The sequence below is a fragment of the Sinocyclocheilus grahami genome, unplaced genomic scaffold, assembly GCF_001515645.1.
Source record: "Sinocyclocheilus grahami isolate Dianchi unplaced genomic scaffold, SAMN03320097.WGS_v1.1 scaffold567.1, whole genome shotgun sequence".
Lineage (NCBI taxonomy): Eukaryota > Metazoa > Chordata > Actinopteri > Cypriniformes > Cyprinidae > Sinocyclocheilus > Sinocyclocheilus grahami.
The window spans coordinates 466,466-493,337 of record NW_015505746.1 but is presented as its reverse complement, the minus strand read 5'-3'; the positions used below and the strand labels follow the sequence as shown (position 1 = coordinate 493,337).

The 26,872-nt window shown below is 34.7% G+C and overlaps 1 protein-coding gene and 1 pseudogene across 6 annotated transcripts; both read right to left on the bottom strand.

The window, feature by feature from the left end:
- The window catches only part of LOC107556430 (forkhead box protein N5-like), a 14,554-nt pseudogene extending 12,501 nt beyond the window's left edge, over positions 1–2,053 (bottom strand).
- Positions 2,054–5,595: 3,542 nt separating this feature from the next.
- On the bottom strand, positions 5,596–26,872 carry LOC107556425 (POU domain, class 2, transcription factor 3-like). Of its 6 annotated transcripts, XM_016239546.1 has the most exons (15): positions 26,807–26,872; positions 22,808–22,902; positions 22,374–22,430; positions 20,384–20,412; positions 19,788–19,889; positions 17,930–18,035; positions 17,039–17,044; positions 14,170–14,258; positions 12,910–13,083; positions 11,670–11,811; positions 11,418–11,551; positions 11,049–11,213; positions 7,249–7,291; positions 6,628–6,742; positions 5,596–6,533 (listed from the first exon to the last, which is right to left on the bottom strand). In XM_016239546.1, the coding sequence occupies exons 3-15, from the start codon at positions 22,420–22,422 to the stop codon at positions 6,494–6,496; spliced, it is 1,194 nt and encodes a 397-aa protein (XP_016095032.1). In that variant the 5' UTR covers positions 22,423–22,430; positions 22,808–22,902; positions 26,807–26,872; the 3' UTR covers positions 5,596–6,493. The 6 variants fall into 6 exon arrangements, with proteins under 6 accessions (XP_016095032.1, XP_016095026.1, XP_016095028.1 ...); XM_016239540.1 differs by lacking the exons at positions 7,249–7,291; positions 12,910–13,083; positions 14,170–14,258; positions 17,039–17,044 and adding exons at positions 8,089–8,131; positions 16,451–16,624; positions 17,721–17,809; XM_016239542.1 differs by lacking the exons at positions 12,910–13,083; positions 14,170–14,258; positions 17,039–17,044 and adding exons at positions 16,451–16,624; positions 17,721–17,809.

Below are 26,872 nucleotides of genomic sequence, written 5' to 3'. Positions count from 1 at the left end.
TAGCTACTTTCTCATTGTAGCTGCGACTTTTTTTTATTTTTTGTGACAAGGAGCTATTTTAGCTTTATTTAAATAAAACTAGCGATTTTTTGGCGATTTTTTATTTTTTACTTGGCCACACCCATGCCGTAGGCCCGTGACCTCTCACGTTTGCTCTCAATCATGCCAAAGAGTCTGTGCAGTGAACACACCAGTACGCCACGCCTGCCATGACGCACACCACAATTTCATTATAAGCATCAATCAAGATGCCGGAGAAAAAAAATTAACATCTTGTTTTTAACCACAGACACAAAAGTTATACCACAATTCATGCACAGTCATGTCAACCAGATACTGAGAGAGAGAGACACAGTGCATCGTCGTGTCATGTGTGCTGGGATGCAGTATTTTGCACTTACTTTGTAGTAATAGAGTGTTGACTGAAATAAGTTTGTATGAATAAAGTTTTTGTTTTTGGAGAATCATAATATCTCTTATCTGTTGTATTTGAGCAGGACAGGGATGCACTTTGGTGACACATAAAACAAATTCCCAACATTGTGTCTTTCCATCATTTCCATCATGTTTGATGTGCTTGCAGATCACAAGCATTTCCTAATTTCACTTCAGAATTTCTTGTTATATTTAATCTTTTGTTATATTTTTTATACGGTTATCATTTGTAAAGTATATATATATATATTTACTTCCCTTTACCTTTACCAAATTTACCTGTATTTACTTTGTTTTCATATTTGGCGACTTTTTGTCAAATAATGGAGGCTTTTGAGGGTGGTTCTAAGAGGTTTTCTGAGGGAGGGGTTTGGCACAGTGTTGCCAACTTAGCAATTTTGCTGCTAAATTTAGCAACTTTTCACACTACACTAGCAACTTTTTCTTCCAAAAGCATCTAGCAACAAATTTAGCTATTTTTACATTTTATTTGGCTACTTTTAGCAACTTTTGATAAGTGACTCAAATGATAAAAAGACACACATTTTCCATCTAAATTACACAAAATGAATAAAAAAATTAAATGATGCCTATAGCAGTACACACATCACATGAATTAAGTTAGCTGCTATTAACAATTGCTCAATTTAATAATAATAATTGAAAAATTGTTAATTTAGTAGCTTGTACCTGCGATTGTTGATCAGTTAGTACACTGTAAGAAAAATATCTAGAAAAATGGAAAAGGTACTAGTAATTTTCCAGGACATTCTCCATTCTCCATTATTCATTCTCCATTGCAGCCCTGTAATCTGAAAACACAAAATACAATGCGTAATTTAAAATGCAACCTGTGAAAAATCAATACGGAAAATTCCTTCGTATTAACATAGTAGATTGTGCCCTAGTTTACTAGCTAATAAAAAAAAACTTAAATTGTAAGCCCTAATTGTTCAAAAATGTGTAAGTGTTCAATAATTCAATGTTGTATTTAAAAATACAGTTTTTAATATTATATTACGTTATATTATTTTACAAAAAAATCTAAAGGAACATATATAAACTATTTTTTGCTGAGATTTGATGTAGTGACAATTTTGCATCATAATTACGTAATGACGTCATCGTGTAATGATATCACAACATCATTTAGCAACTTTTAGCAACAAATTGGCCTTCCTTTAGCAACGTCCCCTGAAAATGAGTTGGCAACACTGGTTTGGCAACACTGCTGCCAAACCACGACACATCAGCCATACTGAAAAACGCCTCTGTTTCGCATCCACGAGTCAATTCTTTTACTGTGGTAAAACTGATCAGTCGTCGTGGTTAAGTTTATTTCCTCATTCATGTCCCAGTCACGTAAACCGCTGGTTAAATGAAGGTCGAGAAATCTGCTTTTGGATTGAAGCTGTAAATACATTTCGTCGACTAGGCCTATGCAAGAACAGCTAGCAAACGTTCGTAAACAAAACTCAGTATCTCTTTTATTCGAAGAAATGTCATGGTATCAGTAAAGACAAACTGTGGCGATATCGTTCATTTGCTATAACAGGTGGAAATCATTAAGCTGATTATTAGCAATCAAAGGTGTCCAGCAGGTTTTTATTGATCACTATATTCATGCTAATTTTGAGTATTATTTTCATTCATTCATTCATTCAGTCTGTCCATATGCAGATATATTTTTACTATAAATATGCTGTTTAACATTCCGTTCTTGGTTTATTGTCCAAGGTTTATATTTAATGAAATGCATGTTCACTTTTTGGGACAACATGCCCCACTATGTATCTCTTCTGTTTAATGAGTAGAATAGCCTATCTTTATTTGAGATATCAAATGCTATCTAAAATTCCAAATAAAAAAATCAGTAAAATAAATAAACAAACAAAAAATATATATATAAACCTTTGTTTGGCTACAATAGAAATTACCTGTGCAGAAACATATAAAATGTGTGACAAATTGTCCAAACATGACATTTGTAAAAAAAAAAAAAAAAAAAAAAAAAAAAAAAAATTTCCATGGGGGAAAATTTTCCAAAAAAAAAATTTTTAAAAAAAAAAAAAAAAAAAAAAAAAAAAAAACTTTCCTGAGACCATATTTCAGCCTGGTTAAAATCTGCTTGTTAAAAAAAAATCATGAAACATATTTTGGGAACAGGATTTATTTGAAATGCAGTACACCACCACAATTTTGTGAAATTCAGTTTGAAATAATTGATAAATATATACATTTGTGTAATTCCCTGTTACATTATAGGTACACTGATATTGGAAAAAGAAAGTGATCTCTCAAAGTATCTGAAATGTGTCTGTATTATTATTATTTTTTTTAATTAGACATCATGTATAGTGTTGAAGTGCATCATGCTCAGGCTAGTTGGAAAAGAAGATGCTAATAATGAGGCCAGCGAGGATGTTTTTTTAATTAAACAGACATCATGTATAGTGTTGAAGTGCATCATGCTCAGGCTAGTTGGAAAAGAAGATGCTAATAATGAGGCCAGCGAGGAGGATCACCATAGCCAAAGACAGAATGACGGTGATGACCACCATGGCTCCACTGCGTGCTGGAAGACCACTGTCTATCTGCTGGTAATCAGCGGCTACGAAGAAAGACAAGATATATTACAACCATATAGGCCTACATCATATATTACAAGAAGCTCATTTGAAATTACTGTATTTTTTTCTGTATATATATTACTGTTACCGTTGGTAGTCGTCATAGTCAAGTTTGCACTTATATCATTTACGCCTGCAATTTTGTACTGCATGCTGAAAGAGAAAGACAGTTAAGATTGTTGTTTAGCCTTTGTTTAGATGGTTACACACACACACACACACACACACACACACACACACACACACAGAGAGAGAGACCTTAGCCATTATAGTGAAGAACTCCCATGGATTAAGGTTTTCATACTAATATAATGGTATTTACTATAGTGTATAGCTACGCCATATCCCTAAAAAACCTCACACAAACCTGACATTTGATTTAAATCAAAAGCTGATATATGACACAAATCTGTACACACACACACATGCACGCAAACATACACTTACTTGTATGTTGTTCCATTTTTGAGGTTTTGCAGAAGGTACCCCGGCTGCCTGACGGGACAAGATGGAACGATGAAACTCTCCGTTTCTGCAGGACACATAAGTCATAATGCTTAACATTTAAACAATGTCACGTGAGCCACATTCAGGATGAAAGTGATGCATACTGTTTTTAGTGGAGAGAGAAAGACAGATAAAAGTGTTGTGTATTGTTTTTTTATATGGTTACACACACACACACACACACACACACACACACACACACACACAGAGAGAGACCTTAGCCATTATAGTGAAGAACTCCCATGGATTAAGGTTTTCATACTAATATAATGGTATTTACTATAGTGTATAGCTACGCCATATCCCTAAAAAACCTCACACAAACCTGACATTTGATTTAAATCAAAAGCTGATATATGACACAAATCTGTACACACACACACATGCATGCAAACATACACTTACTTGTATGTTGTTCCATTTTTGAGGTTTTGCAGAAGGTACCCCGGCTGCCTGACGGGACAAGATGGAACGATGAAACTCTCCGTTTCTGCAGGACACATAAGTCATAATGCTTAACATTTAAACAATGTCACGTGAGCCACATTCAGGATGAAAGTGATGCATACTGTTTTTAGTGGACGGCAGTTCTATGTACAGCAGTTCAGCTGACTTGTTTCCATAAACAGTGCAGTTTGGCAGACTCAGCAGAAGAGAGTTTGGGAATTTACTCGCCAGCACACCATCTGTTTTAGGATCCAGCAATCGAATTTCTATTTCTAAGAAGAACATAATTATTAACACCTTAGAATAAAATGTATTTAAAAACAATTAATTACCAACAACAAATATTATGCAACAGTAGCTTGAAGTAGTAATGTGAAACCATAAAAATATTGTTTTTACCTGCAAAATTTAGGGGACACAACATCCCCAGGACGAAGAGAACAGCCAGCATATTGTCCTGTAGAGTTCAGGTGTGTGTACAACTCAGAATGCAGTGGATAAAACTGGGATGGGAGATAACAGTATAACTAAAACCGGACGAGCAGGACAGAACAGCATGATTGAGCCAATCAGTGGCCACAGAGAACAGGTTTGTCCAGGTGCATATAAAATAACAGCCCTTCCCTGCGTTACACCTTCAACCTGTATGCATGTTTTAACTGACACGCTAAATCCTTTATTATATTAAGACTAGTTGAGGGACAATGACTAACTAACGTTTTATGCTGTATTATGATCAAGTAACACCTGTTTCCGGAACAAGCAGGATAGTCGCTTGTAACTTTACCAAACCCGTCTGACCTCATGTGGAACATAAAACGAGAAATGTTCAAACTTTGAAAACAGGTGCCATCAAAGTGGTCCATGCACTATATTCCACATCTTCTGAAGTGTAGCAAAACATTTATAGGGTACGTCTTCTTGTGAAATCAAAATTGATTATTAAGAACATATAGGCTAATCTCTTTATTGCAGGCCTGAAGTTATACTTTATAATTTGTCGTTGTCATTTTTGTATTTATTAATATCGGTATTATTTATAAAGTGTCCCTTCATGATAACTGTGAATGTTTACTCTTAGGTTGCGTGTGACGGATTTAAGTTTTGTCTATGGATCATGTTAATTTATCAATTGTTGTTGTTTTTTTTACTTATGTTTTTACATAAATGATGATTTGGCGATAAAGGGTTGAACTTAATCATTGTTTTTTTGCACTCAGGTGAAGTCATTGACTTTTAGAGTTACCATAATGCTTTTTTATTAGAAAATTGTGTTAAAAATTGAAATTATGAGGAAAAGTTGAAATTATATATAATTGAATAATTAAAGGTACTAATTATATTTATGACAAAAAGTTTAGAGCTGTAATAATGATTTGTATAACTTATACTAATTTCTATACTTCCATCTCATAATTATACATTTTATTTCATAATTATGATTAACCAAATCATTTTCTTCTTATGTGGCAGAAATAGGCTTTTATATGTATATATACAGTGCACATTGTGAAAATTCTCATTATGTATAAAACAATCACAAAGCACACTGCTAAAAAAAAATGTGAGACCAATGTAAGTGCAAATTTTAATAACAGTCGAACAGTGAAACTGAAATATACAAGTGTTATTCAAACAAAAGAACAACCAAACAAACAATATCTAGATATTATTAATCATACATAAAATCTAAAAATGTGAAACTCCAGGAACTTCAAATGCTTTGGACAGTGTTGCATAAAAATAGTGTGAAATGCACATATTCCGTACCAGGCATAGAAAAATGTTTTCCCTGCCAGAAATCCTCGTAAATGTTCAGAAACACAAAACTAGGTGTATGCCGAAAATATATTTGAGAACCGTAAACTGTGTTGACCAATCTGCTAAATGTTGTCTCAACATTACTGCACATATCAGCTGTTGTAGTCTTGACCTTGAGCAGGGCCAATAACGCTCAAGAACACTAGCGTATGAAACTTCATCATAAAAGTATCCTGCTACATGATTTAAAACAACAGTGAAAAAAAGTTTCTAATAAAGCAATATGTAAACAAGATACTCAAAAATCAGTGGTCTTGTTTTGGGTTACATGCGGGGTTTTTTTTTCACATCAACGTTATCAATAAACAAAAAGCCAGATTTGAGCCTTCATCTCCAACAAAATTGGCACAGAGATTTTACACAGAAAGTGAAATAAGGTTTCATGCACATTAAAAGCTCTGCTGAAAATGCTGAACGTGTCTGTCAGATTCTTTGTAGCAAGATTGCATATCTAAACAATGTGCTATTGCATGTTAATGCTTTTTCCCTTCGGTAATTAGCAGTGAAGCCCTTTGAACATTAGATCATGAGAAGCAGAACAGTGGTTCTCTGCGTTCTGCCGCCGCATTTAGTGCTGGTTGTAAACATTACAGAATGAGTATTTCTCTCTCGTCTGGTCAGTCATGCAGTGAAGCTGTTGCCTTCAGAGGGGCTCAGTGGTGGTATGATGCAGTGTTCCAGCGATACCAGGATCTGGGGAAGAGTCAAATTCATCATTTGTTCATTTTTCTGGTTCTCTAGTTAGTTCAACTTAAGATGGGTGTGAAGTAACATGCAGTGGTTTTACCCTGTGGTGTTGAAAGTCTGGTTGACCCCCTGTGCGATCAGTGGACTGGATGTAATGGACAGAGTGCTGGGGGAGGAGCCTCGACTGGGGCTGTTGGGGGAGGAGCTTGATGACACTGCAGGAACAACAATCAAATGTATTTATAATGTGCTATTCACAATACATAGAATTTCAAAGCAGCTTTACAGAACATCATACTGTTATGTTTGTAATGCCCTAGTGCTCAAAAGTTTGATTCTCAAAAAGTATTAATGAAAATATGATTGGATATTACAAGCGAAACGTCTGAAAAAAATTATAAATCCCCCAAGTTGCCAAGTTAGGCTACTTTAACACTGTTGCCTCGGGTTGTTTTTCATGTCTGCGGTTTGAAGCGACCCCAATAACGCGATATTTAGGCCCTTGATATGCTCATTTTACCCGGGAGCTTGGCCAAAAAACGTGTATTTTACCCCCTGGAATGTGATTTTTAACGAGAGATCCCCCTCGAAACGCTATTGGTCTAGTTTTGAGCACCAATTGGGTGGGTTTGTTGTGAAAACCAGGCAACCCTGCCCCCGACATTAAATTTTCCTACAATGGCAGTAGTGTGGATTGTCGAGGCACCAGCTCAATACTTACCACCTCCAGTGGCGAGTGGACTGAAAGAGCGGGAAGTTGAAGGCTGAAACGGGAAATTAACCAGATTAGTGGGAAATTGGGTGGAGAACATTTTTATGGAAAACAATCATCCCTTCAGCCACAAACCTTCCAAAACACACTGAGTTTGAAACATGCTAGGAGGATAAATTATTCATTTAAGATGTATTATATTGTGGCTACTTATTTATCTTATCAAGTAGAGATTAAAAAAAAGCATGAAAGACACTGCACAAAAATAGAGAAAAACTGTAATATTGTGAAATATTACAATTAAAATTCACTTTCTGATTTAAATAAATTTTTTATAATGTCATTTATTGTTGTGATGACAAAGCTGAATTTTCAGCAAACATTACTTCAGTCAGTCTTAAGTGCATTAAGTGCACTGTTACTTTTGAGCAATTTAATTCATCCAGTATTCATTTCTTTAAAGGGGTCATATGATGCAATTTAAATTTTTCCTTTCTCTTTGGAGTGTTACAAGCTTTTGGTGCATAAAGAAGATCTGTAAAGTTGAAAAGAATAAAAGGCTCAAATCCAAAGAGATATTCTTTATAAAAGTTAAGTCAACCACGCCTACCTAATGCGATATTTAGGCCCTTGATATGCTCATTTTACCCGGGAGCCTGGCCAAAAAACGTGTATTTTACCCCCTGGAACGTGATTTTTAACGAGAGATCCCCCTCGAAACGCTATTGGTCTAGTTTTGAGCAGCAATTGGGTGGGTTTGTTGTGAAAACCAGGCAACCCTGCCCCCGACATTAAATTTTCCTACAATGGCAGTAGTGTGGATTGTCGAGGCACCAGCTCAATACTTACCATCTCCAGTGGCGAGTGGACTGAAAGAGCGGGAAGTTGAAGGCTGAAACAAGAAATTAACCAGATTAGTGGGAAATTGGGTGGAGAACATTTTTATGGAAAACAATCATCCCTTCAGCCACAAACCTTCCAAAACACACTGAGTTTGAAACATGCTAGGAGGATAAATTATTCATTTAAGATGTATTATATTGTGGCTACTTATTTATCTGATCAAGTAGAGATTAAAAAAAGCATGAAAGACACTGCACAAAAATAGAGAAAAACTGTAATGTGAAATATTACAATTAAAATTCACTTTCTGATTTAAATACATTTTTTATAATGTCATTTATTGTTGTGATGACAAAGCTGAATTTTCAGCAAACATTACTTCAGTCAGTCTTAAGTGCATTAAGTGCACTGTTACTTTTGAGCAATTTAATTCATCCAGTATTCATTTCTTTAAAGGGGTCATATGATGCGATTTAAATTTTTCCTTTCTCTTTGGAGTGTTACAAGCTTTTGGTGCATAAAGAAGATCTGTAAAGTTGAAAAGAATAAAAGGCTCAAATCCAAAGAGATATTCTTTATAAAAGTTAAGTCAACCATGCCTACCTAAAACGGCTCGTTCTAACACGCCCCCACATGTCTACGTCATGATGTGGGAAGATTTGCATAACGCCGCCCAAATGTTCACGCAAAGAAAGAAGGTGTAACTTTTATTCTCGCTGTAGTATTGTTGCCGCCGCCGCCATGTCGTGAAGGCGCTGTGTGTTTCATTGTGAAAGCGAAACTACTTTGTTTGGCCTTCCAAAAGAGGACGATATTCGCTTCGTCATGCCTAGAGCTGATCTGTGCTGGTCGCTGAGGAAATACATCAATTTTGCGCTGTGGATCGCCGGATCGGCTTTCACTGTGGATGAAGCTGAGTCCAGCCCGGGGTCGTCACATGTGTTTTCTGCAAGCCCGCCGGACGCTCCTTCGTCGAATCCGCCGGCCGCGCTGTTCTCAAGCCCGCCCGCCCACCTCTGCTCACTCAAGCCGGCCTCCACATACTCTAGGCCGCCGCCGCTCACTCTAGGCCGCGGTGTGTGACGCTGTTTCGTTATGAAAGCAAAATTACTTTGTTTGGCCTTCCAAAAGAGGACACGACTAGAAATCAGTGGTTAAGTTGTATTTACAACACTGTTCCAGAACAGTTCAACCCAAATATTCAGATGTGTGCAGCGCATTTTATGGAGGACTGTTTCCTGATCCTGGTAGAGTAGACTACAATGCCGGTTTTCTGACTCACAGACTGTAAGTACGTTTTTTATATTTAAAGAATTTGCCACTGACGATTCAAACACGAGTTTTGAGCAGTGTAGAGTAGTGCTTGTTGTTTGTCATTTCTCCGATCACAAATGCAGACATGGTTTTATGTTTACGTGGCGCGATATAAGACAGTATAAGTCATTATAATCTGTAATTATGTCCCCACTGGATGCAATGAATGCCTCGTTTATAATGGGTTTTAATGTTTTTGTCTCGTCGCTCCGGCCGGACAAGACATCACAGTATGATAAGGGGCGTAACATTTCGGCCAATCAAAACGCACTGGATAACTGGCCAATCAGAGCACACCTCGCTTTTCAGACCAGTACGCTTTGTAAAAATCTACGCGTTTCAGAAAGGCGGGGCATAGAGGAGAAACAATAATGTACAGTATGTGGAAAATATGTTTTTCGAACCTTGAACCGCATAAACACATTTCATTACACCAAATACACAAAATAATGTTCTTTTTACACCTCTGCTCACTCAAGCCGGCCTCCACATACTCTAGGCCGCCGCCGCTCACTCTAGGCGTGTGACGCTGTTTCGTTATGAAAGCGAAATTACTTTGTTTGGCCTTCCAAAAGAGGACACGACTAGAAATCAGTGGTTAAGTTGTATTTACAACACTGTTCCAGAACAGTTCAACCCAAATATTCAGATGTGTGCAGCGCATTTTATGGAGGACTGTTTCCTGATCCTGGTAGAGTAGACTACAATGCCGGTTTTCTGACTCACAGACTGTAAGTACGTTTTTTATATTTAAAGAATTTGCCACTGACGATTCAAACACGAGTTTTGAGCAGTGTAGAGTAGTGCTTGTTGTTTGTCATTTCTCCGATCACAAATGCAGACATGGTTTTATGTTTACGTGGCGCGATATAAGACAGTATAAGTCATTATAATCTGTAATTATGTCCCCACTGGATGCAATGAATGCCTCGTTTATAATGGGTTTTAATGTTTTTGTCTCGTCGCTCCGGCCGGACAAGACATCACAGTATGATAAGGGGCGTAACATTTCGGCCAATCAAAACGCACTGGATAACTGGCCAATCAGAGCACACCTCGCTTTTCAGACCAGTACGCTTTGTAAAAATCTACGCGTTTCAGAAAGGCGGGGCATAGAGGAGAAACAATAATGTACAGTATGTGGAAAATATGTTTTTCGAACCTTGAACCGCATAAACACATTTCATTACACCAAATACACAAAATAATGTTCTTTTTAGCAGCATCATATGACCCCTTTAAAAAAAAAAAAAAAGTCCTACTGAACCCAAACCTTTGAACAATATAATATAATACAATGTTTTGTCAATATAATATAATACAACAGTCAATGACTGTTCACTAGTGGAAAATATTTCCAAAAATGTTTTATTGAATAAATTTAAACTTTCCTTAAAAACTTCCTGGTTGAAACAAGGAAGATGTGTTCTGTGTGGCTCTATCCACAATGAAGCAGAGATGATGTGTAATAGAACTTGATAGACACCATTTAGGTTGTGCTACTATGACGGTGTCACATGTGCATTATCGATCATGTTCTCTCTCTCTCTCTGTCTATAGTTAATTTTCTCTGAACTGGATTAAGGTATTCAATGAATCATTACTAGAGAAAACAGTCAGAGACCGGTTCAATAATGATAGCTCAGACTCACCAGACGAGGGTTGTAGTTGTGAGACTTTATGGGGGAAGTGGAGATGGGGCAGTATATCCGCTTCTCTTTCTGCCGCCGGTTGCAGAACCAAACCCGCACTACTTCCTTCTCCATGGATAGCTGCTCTGAGATGAGCGTGATCTCTTCAGAGTTGGGTTTTGGGTTCTGTATGGGGTAGAACGTTTGTTTATGTATCACAGCCTGGGGGCAATGCAAGCAAACTGCTGCACTTTGTCACTGCTGAATGAAAATGACTGAAATGTGAACTAAAATTCTAATGAAAGCAGAAAATTTAATTATAAAACCTAATTTCAAATAGTAATACAAATATGACAGTATCTCAGTGATACTAAAATACCACAGACTCACATCTATAAAGCGTTTCTCTAGTGTGAGCTTGATGTTAGTTTCAATGCTTGTTCTCTTTTTCCTCTTCCTTCCATAACCCTCCATAAGGGGTGGTAAGGCGGTGGGGCTGGTCATGGAGTCGGATGGTGAGTTCTCTGATGAGAGGGAAGGGAAGGTTTAATGTAGTCTAGTCCACAAAACAAAGGCCTACCGATGCTTGCTTACAGAGAAAACGCTAGTCAGTTCTGTCCACAAGAGGGAAGCAGCACATACCTGCGTCACTCAGCCACTTCTCTAGCAAGGGCTTGAGCTTGCACATGTTTTTGAAGCTAAGATTGAGAGCCTCAAAGCGTGAGATTGTTGTCTGACTGAAGTCATTTCCATACAGCTTTCCCATGGCCAGACCCACGTCACCCTGCAGCCACAACACACAAGCGTTTGAGAACCGGATCAGATCCACAACGGATTTGAGCAACATTGAGTATTACGAAATTGGCATCTTTTCAGTTTAAATAAATGTCTGTGGGAGTTTCTAAGACCCACAGACATTTGAAATGACAGGAAAAGTGATGTAACATAAAATATATTATACTTTACAAATATAATTATATATATATATATACTTTTTATTATATAATATAAATAGATATTACAGAAAAGTTAATAAAATATCAGTAATAAAACCAATAAATATGAAATTCATCAGTCTGACAAGCATAAATACATCATACATTTAGGCTACATATGCTTGATTATTCACTGAATAAACACAAAGCACACCATAGTCCATAAACCTGAATGTATTAAATATAATGAAATGGGTAACACTTTACAATATGGTTCATTAGTTAACTACTTTAGTTAACATGAACTAAGAATGAACAATAATCCAAGAGCATTTATTAATCTTAGTTAATGTTAATTTCCACATTTACTAATGCATTAAAATGAAAAGTTGTGCTTGTTAACATTAGTTCATGCACTGTGAATTAACATGAACTAACAATGAACGGCTGTATTTTCAATGCCTAACATTAATAAATACTGTAATAAATGTATTGTTCATTGTTTGTTCATGTTAGTTAATACTTGAACTAACATTAACTAATAGAACCTTATTGTAAAGTGTTACCATGAAATGTATTTAAATGCAAATGTCCTATAGATTGGAAAATACGTATTGCTTATATGTTGTGTTGTTGTGAAAAATGAAATGCATTAAAAAAAGCTTACAGTAGTCATAAGAATTTATATGATTTTATTTATTTAATTGTATTTAAATTAAAATACGAGTCACAATTCTGCATCACGTTTACTGCTTTACATTCAGTTCAAATTCAGGAACTGAATCAGAATTTAAAATGGATTCTCAATTCTAAATGAAAAATTGTTCATATAAATGGGAAATCGGTATTATTATTAAAGAGATAAAGATCCTTGGTTAAATAAAACCTAAAAACTATAAAATGTACAGCTAAAACAGTTAAATATAAAATAAGGCACAAAGTCTGACCTGAGTAAAGCCTAGTTTGATGCGTCTCTGTTTGAAGGCTTTAGCAAACTGCTCGAGTTCCTCCAGGTCACTGGGTTCATCTTGTGGTGATCCCACATGTTTAGGCACCTGTAAGTGAGACATATCCAGGTGTCCGTCCATAGAGGAGCCGGCCAGACCTGACCTGCCCATTGCCTTGTGAGAAAATCAAAACTATTAGAGTCTAGGCAATCAGTTGTTATCATTTTTACAGTTTGCTTACATGCTATTTGTCTTATTATCTGATTCTTTATTTTTGTTCTTTTTAGTAATGCCCTTCTTTTCTTATGCCCTTAAAAAAGTAACTTGGTGTTATGCATTATGGTAATATGTCAATATGGCGATACCATGTTTTTGCACACTACAATGATGGAAATTCATTCACGTACCTTACAGCACCACTTAAATATCATGGTAGATGAATATAATAACCAAATAGTCACACTGTATACACTACCAATCAAGGGTATGAAAAACAAACAAACTAAAACGTGTTCAGATTCAGCTAATTGTCAAGGCAAAATTTCTCATTTTCATTTAGTTTAACATGATTCACTAAAATATCTAAACCTAAACCTGAAATAAAAATGAATAAAAAATATTACTAAAGCTTTTAAATTAAAATGCAAACAGAAAAAAATAATAATAAAAGGGTAATAGTACCTTTTATCTTTGTTTTATTTTTAAAAATAAAAAACATAATAAAAATTGGGTGACAAATGAAAGATAGTTTTGATTTGTTTAACATTTCTTGGTCATTATATAATCCTCATACTTTCATCAGTGATATTTCATAGTGTTGATGACTTTACTGTTATTAAAAAAAATGGTAACACTTTACAATAAGGTCCCATTAGTTACTGTTAGTTAATGTATTAACTAACATGAACAAACAATGAACAATACATTTATTACAGTATTTATTAATGTTAGGCATTGAAAATACAGCCGTTCATTGTTAGTTCATGTTAATTCACAGTGCATTAACTAATGTTAACAAGCACATTTTGATTTTAATAATGCATTAGTAAATGTTGAAATTAACATTAACTAAGATTAATAAATGCTGTAGAAGTATTGTTCATGCTTAGTTCATGTTAACTAAGGTAGTTAACTAATGAACCTTATTGTAAAGTGTTACCAAAAAAATGAATGAATGAAAAGTTTTTTTTTTGTTTTTTTTTTACACTTTTAGTTTTATTTATTTATTTGCAATCTAACATTGTGATGGCTGTGATGTACCTGAGGAGTGAGTGCGAGACCAGGCTGGTGCGGGAGGAGTCCTGTCTGGCACTGGGAGGGCAAGGAAAGCAGATTGGGCTGCAGCAGTGCTGTAGAAAACAGTATTTAAATATGCATGTACTGTAGTTACATCAGACAAAAAGAATGTTCTCATTTATGCATACTGATGAACAGCATCATCCCTAATATGACCCAGTACATCCACTGACCTTGGTGTCCTGATTGGGCCTGTGAGAAGAGAAATGATGAAGGAGAGGACAGGTGAGATCCAGGCATCAGGACGAGCTGGGGCAGAGGGTGCAGGGAGGGCAGCTCCTAAAAAAACACCAAACACCAGCCATTGCTCGTTTCATCTTTTACCACAGTCCCACTTTGTGTTAACTTTAGAGGACCGAATCCCACAAAAACATGCTCAGGTCACATTTAATCCAGAACAAAAACAAAAAAGAAAGAAAGAAGAAAACATATTTTGCATAAAGTCTATTAAGATGGTTTGCATTATGACATTATATCCCACATTTCCCCCCATAAATCTCATTACCCTAATGCTTTTTGCTTTTGTTTCTAATTTACATTATTCTTAATGCTGATATGTACTATATTTTGCTGTATTAAAACAATTTATTTCAATAAATCATTATAAATAAAAGAATACTTGAATAAATACTTTAATAAAATAAATATTTAATTTCATTTTTTCCCTCATAAATGCTTGAACAATTAAATGATCTTTAATATATCACATTTGTCCTCATGAATACTTGAATAATCGAATAAATATTTAATGTCATTTTTTAAACAAAATTTGATTGCATTTGAATATCTTTTACTGTATTATTTAAATCATTATACATTAAAAACAGTTAACAAATACTTCAAAGTTTTATAAATACTTGATTAATAATATAAATAAATATTTAATAAATTGCTTTTTTCCCCTCATAAATACTTGAATAACAGAATACTTAATTAACCTAATCTTTTTTCAAATTTAAATTGAATTGCATTAGATTTTAGTGTATTAAAACAACTGATTGTATTTATTCAAATAATTATACATCAAAGACTGTTAACAAATACTACCGAGTTTTATAAATACTTGAATAATAAAATAAATAAAATAAAATAAATGTTTCTCATTAAACTTAGTTAGTAAATTTCCCATGGCCAGACCCACGTCACCCTGCAGCCACAACACACAAGCGTTTGAGAACCGGATCAGATCCACAACGGATTTGAGCAACATTGAGTATTACGAAATTGGCATCTTTTCAGTTTAAATAAATGTCTGTGGGAGTTTCTAAGACCCACAGACATTTGAAATGACAGGAAAAGTGATGTAACATAAAATATATTATACTTTACAAATATAATTATATATATATATATACTTTTTATTATATAATATAAATAGATATTACAGAAAAGTTAATAAAATATCAGTAATAAAACCAATAAATATGAAATTCATCAGTCTGACAAGCATAAATACATCATACATTTAGGCTACATATGCTTGATTATTCACTGAATAAACACAAAGCACACCATAGTCCATAAACCTGAATGTATTAAATATAATGAAATGGGTAACACTTTACAATATGGTTCATTAGTTAACTACTTTAGTTAACATGAACTAAGAATGAACAATAATCCAAGAGCATTTATTAATCTTAGTTAATGTTAATTTCCACATTTACTAATGCATTAAAATGAAAAGTTGTGCTTGTTAACATTAGTTCATGCACTGTGAATTAACATGAACTAACAATGAACGGCTGTATTTTCAATGCCTAACATTAATAAATACTGTAATAAATGTATTGTTCATTGTTTGTTCATGTTAGTTAATACTTGAACTAACATTAACTAATAGAACCTTATTGTAAAGTGTTACCATGAAATGTATTTAAATGCAAATGTCCTATAGATTGGAAAATACGTATTGCTTATATGTTGTGTTGTTGTGAAAAATGAAATGCATTAAAAAAAGCTTACAGTAGTCATAAGAATTTATATGATTTTATTTATTTAATTGTATTTAAATTAAAATACGAGTCACAATTCTGCATCACGTTTACTGCTTTACATTCAGTTCAAATTCAGGAACTGAATCAGAATTTAAAATGGATTCTCAATTCTAAATGAAAAATTGTTCATATAAATGGGAAATCGGTATTATTATTAAAGAGATAAAGATCCTTGGTTAAATAAAACCTAAAAACTATAAAATGTACAGCTAAAACAGTTAAATATAAAATAAGGCACAAAGTCTGACCTGAGTAAAGCCTAGTTTGATGCGTCTCTGTTTGAAGGCTTTAGCAAACTGCTCGAGTTCCTCCAGGTCACTGGGTTCATCTTGTGGTGATCCCACATGTTTAGGCACCTGTAAGTGAGACATATCCAGGTGTCCGTCCATAGAGGAGCCGGCCAGACCTGACCTGCCCATTGCCTTGTGAGAAAATCAAAACTATTAGAGTCTAGGCAATCAGTTGTTATCATTTTTACAGTTTGCTTACATGCTATTTGTCTTATTATCTGATTCTTTATTTTTGTTCTTTTTAGTAATGCCCTTCTTTTCTTATGCCCTTAAAAAAGTAACTTGGTGTTATGCATTATGGTAATATGTCAATATGGCGATACCATGTTTTTGCACACTACAATGATGGAAATTCATTCACGTACCTTACAGCACCACTTAAATATCATGGTAGATGAATATAATAACCAAATAGTCACACTGTATACACTACCAATCAAGGGTATGAAAAACAAACAAACTAAAACGTGTTCAGATTCAGCTAATTGTCAAGGCAAAATTTCTCATTTTCATTTAGTTTAACATGATTCACTAAAATATCTAAACCTAAACCTGAAATAAAAATGAATAAAAAATATTACTTAAGCTTTTAAATTAAAATGCAAACAGAAAAAAATAATAATAAAAGGGTAATAGTACCTTTTATCTTTATTTTATTTTTAAAAATAAAAAACATAATAAAAATTGGGTGACAAATGAAAGATAGTTTTGATTTGTTTAACATTTCTTGGTCATTATATAATCCTCATACTTTCATCAGTGATATTTCATAGTGTTGATGACTTTACTGTTATTAAAAAAAATGGTAACACTTTACAATAAGGTCCCATTAGTTACTGTTAGTTAATGTATTAACTAACATGAACAAACAATGAACAATACATTTATTACAGTATTTATTATTCTTTGATAATGTTTGTTAATGAAAATACAGTCGTTCATTGTTAGTTCATGTTAATTCACAGTGCATTAACTAATGTTAACAAGCACATTTTGATTTTAATAATGCATTAGTAAATGTTGAAATTAACATTAACTAAGATTAATAAATGCTGTAGAAGTATTGTTCATGCTTAGTTCATGTTAACTAAGGTAGTTAACTAATGAACCTTATTGTAAAGTGTTACCAAAAAAATGAATGAATGAAAAGTTTTTTTTTTGTTTTTTTTTTACACTTTTAGTTTTATTTATTTATTTGCAATCTAACATTGTGATGGCTGTGATGTACCTGAGGAGTGAGTGCGAGACCAGGCTGGTGCGGGAGGAGTCCTGTCTGGCACTGGGAGGGCAAGGAAAGCAGATTGGGCTGCAGCAGTGCTGTAGAAAACAGTATTTAAATATGCATGTACTGTAGTTACATCAGACAAAAAGAATGTTCTCATTTATGCATACTGATGAACAGCATCATCCCTAATATGACCCAGTACATCCACTGACCTTGGTGTCCTGATTGGGCCTGTGAGAAGAGAAATGATGAAGGAGAGGACAGGTGAGATCCAGGCATCAGGACGAGCTGGGGCAGAGGGTGCAGGGAGGGCAGCTCCTAAAAAAACACCAAACACCAGCCATTGCTCGTTTCATCTTTTACCACAGTCCCACTTTGTGTTAACTTTAGAGGACCGAATCCCACAAAAACATGCTCAGGTCACATTTAATCCAGAACAAAAACAAAAAAGAAAGAAAGAAGAAAACATATTTTGCATAAAGTCTATTAAGATGGTTTGCATTATGACATTATATCCCACATTTCCCCCCATAAATCTCATTACCCTAATGCTTTTTGCTTTTGTTTCTAATTTACATTATTCTTAATGCTGATATGTACTATATTTTGCTGTATTAAAACAATTTATTTCAATAAATCATTATAAATAAAAGAATACTTGAATAAATACTTTAATAAAATAAATATTTAATTTCATTTTTTCCCTCATAAATGCTTGAACAATTAAATGATCTTTAATATATCACATTTGTCCTCATGAATACTTGAATAATCGAATAAATATTTAATGTCATTTTTTAAACAAAATTTGATTGCATTTGAATATCTTTTACTGTATTATTTAAATCATTATACATTAAAAACAGTTAACAAATACTTCAAAGTTTTATAAATACTTGATTAATAATATAAATAAATATTTAATAAATTGCTTTTTTCCCCTCATAAATACTTGAATAACAGAATACTTAATTAACCTAATCTTTTTTCAAATTTAAATTGAATTGCATTAGATTTTAGTGTATTAAAACAACTGATTGTATTTATTCAAATAATTATACATCAAAGACTGTTAACAAATACTACCGAGTTTTATAAATACTTGAATAATAAAATAAATAAAATAAAATAAATGTTTCTCATTAAACTTAGTTAGTAAATTAAATACATTTTAATATATCACTTTTTTGCAGAAATGAATAAATTTTAAAATTAAAATTTGTTGCTTAAAGGGATAGTTCACCCAAAAATGAAAATGTGATGTTTATCTGCTTACCCCCAGGGGAACCAAGATGTAGGTGGCTTTGTTTCTTCAGTAGAACACAAATTATGATTTTTAAGTCCAGCCGTTGCAGTCTATCAGTCGTATAATGCATGGCAATGGTAACAAAATCTATGAGAGTAAAAAAAACATGCACAGACAAATCCAAATTAAACCCTGCTGCTCGTCACACCTCACGCACCGGATGCCATGCGCGCACTCAAGGCCGTTGGACATAGTGGTGTATTAGAGGTAAAAAATTATATAAATACTCCTGGGGGTAAGCAGATAAACATAACATTTTCATTTTTGGGTGAACTATCGCTTTAAAGCAGCACTATGTAACTTTTTCTGTGTTCAAAATTTGCAAAATGTATATAATGAGTGAGTACATCATGAATTCATCTTCCAACCCGAGTTTGTGTCTTATTCCGAATCACTACGGTACACTTATAATAAATACTTATATTTGGACTATTGTAGCCTGGTCGGGTCGTCACCGCTGCGGAGTAACACACACTTGCGTGAATCGCCATAGACATAAACTTAGAGAAGTAGCTCCGGTTGGAATGTTCTTCCGCGGGATGTGTGCAGTTCTGTTTATTAACCGCTAGAGTGTCAAAAGTTACATAGTGCTGCTTTAAGTGTTGCCTAACTATTATTACAAAATGTATTGTTACAGTGCCAAAAAGCCTAGAGATCCTCAAAATAGGCTTAATTTTCCGTCTTTTTAAAATGTGAAACATATGACCCGAACATGCCCTTGATGGATTTAATGATTCCCTATGACTGGGCTGATGAGGACGTACCCCAGTGAGCTGGCCTCCAGGTACCGGTGATCCCTGAGTTAAGTGGCATGTCTTGTGGGACGATCCAGAATGAGGTGAATCATTTAGGTTCTCAGTCTTAATCTGTACATGAAACAACAGCTTTGTTAGACAACACAAACCTGGTGAACATTTCAAGATGTGGAGCTGTTCGCTGTTGTGTTTTGGTCCTCAGGCATGTGTGTGTTTATGTGTGCACGCATGCGCTCTTTGTGTGTACTTAGAGACCAGTAAGGCTGCTGGACTCGTTCTGCAGGAGAGGGCCTTTAACAAACATTTCTTCCCTTCCCGCAGGCACAGTATGCAAATGCCCTTACAAGCCTGAAGCTAGTTCCTGTGCACAAAACTTTTTGCTGTCCTCAACACTAGATCATATGACAGGTTGATCTGATGAACTAATGAAGCTTATTCATAATGGCTCAAATGTCTCACGTACTGTAACACTAGAAAACTTTTGTCATCTTTCGAGCTGTTTACCCTTGAACTCTCGAGTTTCTCTTCATAAGAGGAGCAATGAGCCGCTCTGAATACCAAACCGGTAGATGATGAACATTAAGTAAAAAATTGTTTGTACTCACTTGTCTGGTGAAGCCATTTTGTTCAATGTCTGTAAAATGAAAAGATAATCACACTTAGCATCAAAACTGAGAGTTATGCATTAACATTCAAGCTGCCTCCCACCGGATCCAGTTAATTTTACAAAACATTTTAGTTTTCATTTAAACTTTATCATGATTTCTTTCAAGGGTTTTTCATCATTAGACCTATAATGGACCATACCATGAAAACAAACTCCCAAATGTTCCATTAAACTGAGCGAGGAGGGTTAGTCGGGGGTTCAAAGGTCGTCAATATCAGGTAATCTCTCTTCATTTGAAATTCAAATCTATCTCTATGAGGCCGTGGTTAGAACGGCACTCACTCACTCCACAATATGGAAATCTCCCCTCTTCCTGAGCCAAACTTCCAGTATGGAAATCATCAGATCATGCAAATGAGTTTCCATGGCAACCTTTAGAGGCCTTCACATTTGAATACTTACAGACCTCCAGGTGCATCTCTTAACCTCTCTCTCTCTCTTTCAGACACACACACAATTTTAAATTATACGATAATATGATTATAAAACCTGCTGTATCTTATTTTCTGTATTTTAATGACATCATATCCTTTTAAAATCACTGACTTTAAAGTCAGAATGGTTTGAGTTATCCAATCACATGTGTTTGCACTTAAATTATGATACTTTAAAAATCATTTTTCAAAGTTCACATGTTTAACTCAATCTGTTACTTGCCTTTTCTTTGTAATTAACTGTAAAATTTACACGCAATTTCTAAATGAAAATTGTTTTATGCCAATTGTTTTTCCCCTGTGTCTTTGCATCTCCAAAATAATCAAATGTCCTTAAAACTAAAAATAAAAACCTTGATTTAGACATAAATATACTTCGGTAGTTTTCAAGCAGTTTTTATGTTACATGACTATTTGTAAACATGAACAACATTTTTCGTTCAATCCAAATATTTGTAGTTATCACATGACTTGATGGGACATCTGATAGGTTTAACCATAACCCTAATCCATGCTCAAACATTTCACACCATAGAGGTGATGGAACATAAATGAAATATATATATATATTTAACATTCGGTGACAATACTCTGCTCTCTCTGAATTGGCATTTCTCTCAGGTTCCTCATTTGAAGAAGATAGTTCCGTACAGAAGCCATTGTAACCAGACCATGATTCAGTACTGCCTGAGGCTATGAGTGCTTCACTGCAAACAAACCGCCACATACATCCTGGTAGACTTCTCATCCATCAGCCTGCACTCATCACGCACCTAAACGCCTGATGAAGGAACTCTGTATTCAACTGAACTTAAGCTGCAAGAAGAACTCGTTTTTAAAAGCACAAATATATAGGGAGGCAAATAAAATGTAAAAAGGATATTCAGAAATAGAAATCCACATAAAAATGACTTGGTTGGCACAAAGCCCCTTGCACAGACCAGTGTGTCCCATCAACACAAAGAGTTAAACTTTTGGTCATAACCACAAACGGTTATTGTGAAGAAGCCCAGTGGCAGTTCTTGAAATTATGATCCTCATTTCAAAGGACCGTAAAACTGAATCACAAACACTGTTCATAAAAGACTCAATAACTGGAAAATAGACAATTTGTGAGACCATTTCTGCACAGCTACCTGATGAAAAAGTCACCTTTGGATCTAAAAGCTGTGAAATTGTTTTTATATATTTAAGAATATAATCACATAATATTTGTAATGTACCATTGAATATTTTTCACATTTACATTTGTTTATTATTATTTTGATGTTTTTCAATATTTTAAATTTCACTTATTACATTCCGTTTCAAGACACACAGTTGGTGCTATTTTACAGCATGAAAAAGCGTAAACAGAAAACTATAATTAGCATATAAATGATGTGTGATGTTTTCATGTTATTTACATTCAAATGCTATCATACATTAGTTAAGAGGTCATTTGACCATTTCAAGGCAATTGACAATATTCCATAGAGTGAAAAGTCTCCTTACCAGCTTGTTCATGCTGAGATTCTGTCTGTTCAACAGCCTCTGTGCTCATCTTAATATCTGTAATGATAAATACAGCTGATTTACCTACAGGATCACAACTTTATGCAGACACTGGGGCAATTCATGTCATGGCCCAGCCAGTAAAATGATCTTGAGGTTTATTCTAATGTGTCCAGCTTTCAAATGGTCTCCTTTATGTAAAGGGCTTGTTGTAATATTCATAAGAGCAAGGGTATCCCCATTCACCATTCACCACAATCACTCTGTCTCTCCACCCTAATCTCTTCTAGTCAAAAACATTTAAATCTGTCAATATAGAGAGCTGTGATGCAAAACAATATGATTCCACAAAACGGTCACTGCTTGAGAAGAAAGCAGGCATCTGGGAAACAAAGCTGTGTTTGGATAAAAACCTTGAGAAGTTTTTCACTTACCTTATAGCAGGAAAGCTCCACGGATCCAGGCTCTGTAGATTATATCCCTGTGTCTGTGGTGCTTTTCTCAGGTCTTCTATGACAAACTGAGTGAACTTTTCTCAAAAAGGTTCAGAGAAACACATTTAGCAAAGTGGGTTAGTAGAAGAGCATTCACATCTTCAGTATCCCACACCAGCTGATAGACACGTCATTTGCATAAGGCCCTCATGTGTCCTATCCAGCCTCTGACTTTTTGCATAAAACAACAATAGGCAGACAGCAAACTTCGAAAAGCTGGAGAATAAGAGCATGCGTAAAACCCTGCCTGTGTCTATGTACACTGACAAACTTTAAGTGTGCTTTGTCTTTGATTGAACATGGCATAACTCTATTTATTCAAATACATCACTATGCATAAAGGTTGGAATTATGATTGTTCTTTTTACTAGTGTATATGAGAGAACAGATTTGACTTCAGTTACATTTTATATAAATTCCCAAAGCGATGTTTTTAAACTTATGTCAAATGTAATGGTTCCAAAGATATATCTCAGAGGTCTGCCTCATTATTCTGGCATTAAAAGTGTTACAGGTCATTCATTGCACAACAGAGACAAAGAGATTGTTTCTCAGCCAGAGTTCTGTGGAAATGTGAAAATAGATTTGAAAGCAAAACTGCCAATTAAAAGTGTATCTTGGGGATTTTACAACCAAGGTCAGTGTGAGATTATGCACTTAATTCGATTCAGTTAGTATGCTCATTATTGACGTGTTACAGTTATTAAACTGTCACTGTATCCAAAGAGATTTTGTTTATCCCCACACTATTCCAATGAATTAGACCACCATGTTTCTCATGACTACAGGATGTGCAGTGCAGGGGTGTAGTGTTATTATATTGTTTAGTACAGCACTGTTCGAAAGTCTTGATTTCTGCAAATTCAGTTCTTTCGAATAGTTCGTTTGAATGAACCGATTCAAATCCAGTGGGAGTTTGCGTCATTCCAGGTTTGATTTTAAATTAAGGTAAACATTTATGGAGATGTAATCATAATAAATTATTCTTTTTAATTCTGTTATATTAATTTGTGAATGTGAAATGTAGGCTATTCCTATTAAGTTGACGCCACCATAATTTATAATAATATCCATGTCACAGCTGTTCCATGTGTCATTTTACTGCATTTCGGAGATTTCATTACTATGGAAGCCCGTTTCCGCCACTGAATAAAAAATAAAAAAGGTAATTGCGACTTTTTAGCTCACAATTCTGACTTTATATCTCACAATTCTGACTTTATATCTCACAATTCTGACTTTATATCTCACAATTCTGACTTTATATCTCACAATTCTGACTTTATATCTCACAATTCTGACTTTATATCTCACAATTCTGACTTTATATCTCACAATTCTGACTTTATAACTCGCAATTGCGAGTTATAAAGTCAGAATTGCGAGATATTAACTCGCAATTGCATGTTATAAAGTCAGAATTGTGAGTTTATTTCTCGCAATTACGAGAAAAAAAATTCTGACTTTATAACTCGCAATTGTGAGTTTAGGCTATATCACGCAATTCTGACTTTATAACTCGCAATTGTGACTATATCTCACAATTCTGACTTTATAACTCGCAATTGTGAGTTTAGGCTATATCACGCAATTCTGACTTTATAACTCGCAATTGTGACTATATCTCGCAATTCTGACTTTAAAACTCGCAATTGTGAGTTTATATCATGCAATTCTGAGAAAAAAGTCATAACTGTGAGATTATATCTCGCAATTGACTTTATATCTCACAATTCTGACATTATAACTCGCAATTGAGTTTATATCACACAATTCTGAGAAAAAAAGTCCGAATTGTGACTTTATATCTCGCAATTCAGACTTTATAACTCGCAATTGTGAGTTTATATCACGCAATTATGTGAAAAAATTTCAGAATTGTGACTTTATATCTCGCAATTCTGACTTTATAACTCGCAATTCTGACTTTATAACTCGCAATTGTGACTATCTCGCACTTCTGACTTTATAACTCGCAATTGTGACTATCTCGCACTTCTGACTTTATAACTCGCAATTGTGACTATCTCGCACTTCTGACTTTATAACTCGCAATTGTGACTATCTCGCACTTCTGACTTTATAACTCGCAATTGTGACTATCTCGCACTTCTGACTTTATAACTCGCAATTGTGACTATCTCGCACTTCTGACTTTATAACTCGCAATTGTGACTATCTCGCACTTCTGACTTTATAACTCGCAATTGTGACTATCTCGCACTTCTGACTTTATAACTCGCAATTGTGACTATCTCGCACTTCTGACTTTATAACTCGCAATTGTGACTATCTCGCACTTCTGACTTTATAACTCGCAATTGTGACTATCTCGCACTTCTGACTTTATAACTCGCAATTGTGACTATCTCGCACTTCTGACTTTATAACTCGCAATTGTGACTATCTCGCACTTCTGACTTTATAACTCGCAATTGTGACTATCTCGCACTTCTGACTTTATAACTCGCAATTGTGACTATCTCGCACTTCTGACTTTATAACTCGCAATTGTGACTATCTCGCACTTCTGACTTTATAACTCGCAATTGTGACTATCTCGCACTTCTGACTTTATAACTCGCAATTGTGACTATCTCGCACTTCTGACTTTATAACTCGCAATTGTGACTATCTCGCACTTCTGACTTTATAACTCGCAATTGTGACTATCTCGCACTTCTGACTTTATAACTCGCAATTGTGACTATCTCGCACTTCTGACTTTATAACTCGCAATTGTGACTATCTCGCACTTCTGACTTTATAACTCGCAATTGTGACTATCTCGCACTTCTGACTTTATAACTCGCAATTGTGACTATCTCGCAATTCTGACTTTATAACTCGCAATTCTGACTTTATAACTCGCAATTGTGAGTTTAGGCTATATCACGCAATTCTGAATAACTCGCAATTGTGACTATAACTCGCAATTGTGACTTTATATCACGCAATTCTGAGAAAAAAAGTCATAACTGGGAGTTTATATCTTGCCATTCTGACTTTATAACTGGCAATTGTGACTATATCTCGCAATTGTGACTTTATAACTCGCAATTGTGACTATCTCGCAATTCTGACTTTATAACTCGCAATTCTGACTTTATAACTCGCAATTGTGACTATCTCGCAATTCTGACTTTATAACTCACAATTGTGAGTTTATATCACGCAATTCTGAGGAAAAAAGTCATAACTGTGAGTTTATATCTCGCAATTCTGACTTTATAACTCGCAATTGTGAGTTTATATCACCCAATTATGTGAAAAAATGTCCGAATTGTGACTTTATCTCGCAATTCTGACTTTATAACTCGCAATTGTGAGTTTATATCACGCAATTCTGACTTTATAACTCGCAATTGTGACTATATCTCGCAATTCTGACTTTATAACTCACAATTGTGAGTTTATATCACGCAATTCTGAGGAAAAAAGTCATAACTGTGAGTTTATATCTCGCAATTCTGACTTTATAACTCGCAATTGTGAGTTTATATCACCCAATTATGTGAAAAAATGTCCGAATTGTGACTTTATCTCGCAATTCTGACTTTATAACTCGCAATTGTGAGTTTATATCACGCAATTCTGACTTTATAACTCGCAATTGTGAGTTTATATCAATAAATTCTGTGGGGAAAAAAGTCAGAATTGTGAGATAAAATATTGCAATAATTTGTTGTATTTTTTTATTCGGTGGCGGAAACAGGCTTCCATACATTACAGCTAAACGTTTATCCTAAAGTAAAAAACTGTTAACAGTGCCAGAATTAACATCGGTTAGCTAGTTAGTGTGCACAGCTGCGTTTGGTTTATTGCCGCGGATGGAAGAGCGTGTTTGTGCAGATACACACTCTGTCAGGTTAAGTTCCACCTCTAGGCTACATTACAGTCACGAATTAGCCACGTTACGTTGATAAGTTAAAACTTTACCTTCTAAAGATGAACTTGACTGTCACACTATCCAGAGTGAACATAAATGAAGACTTTACACCAGAG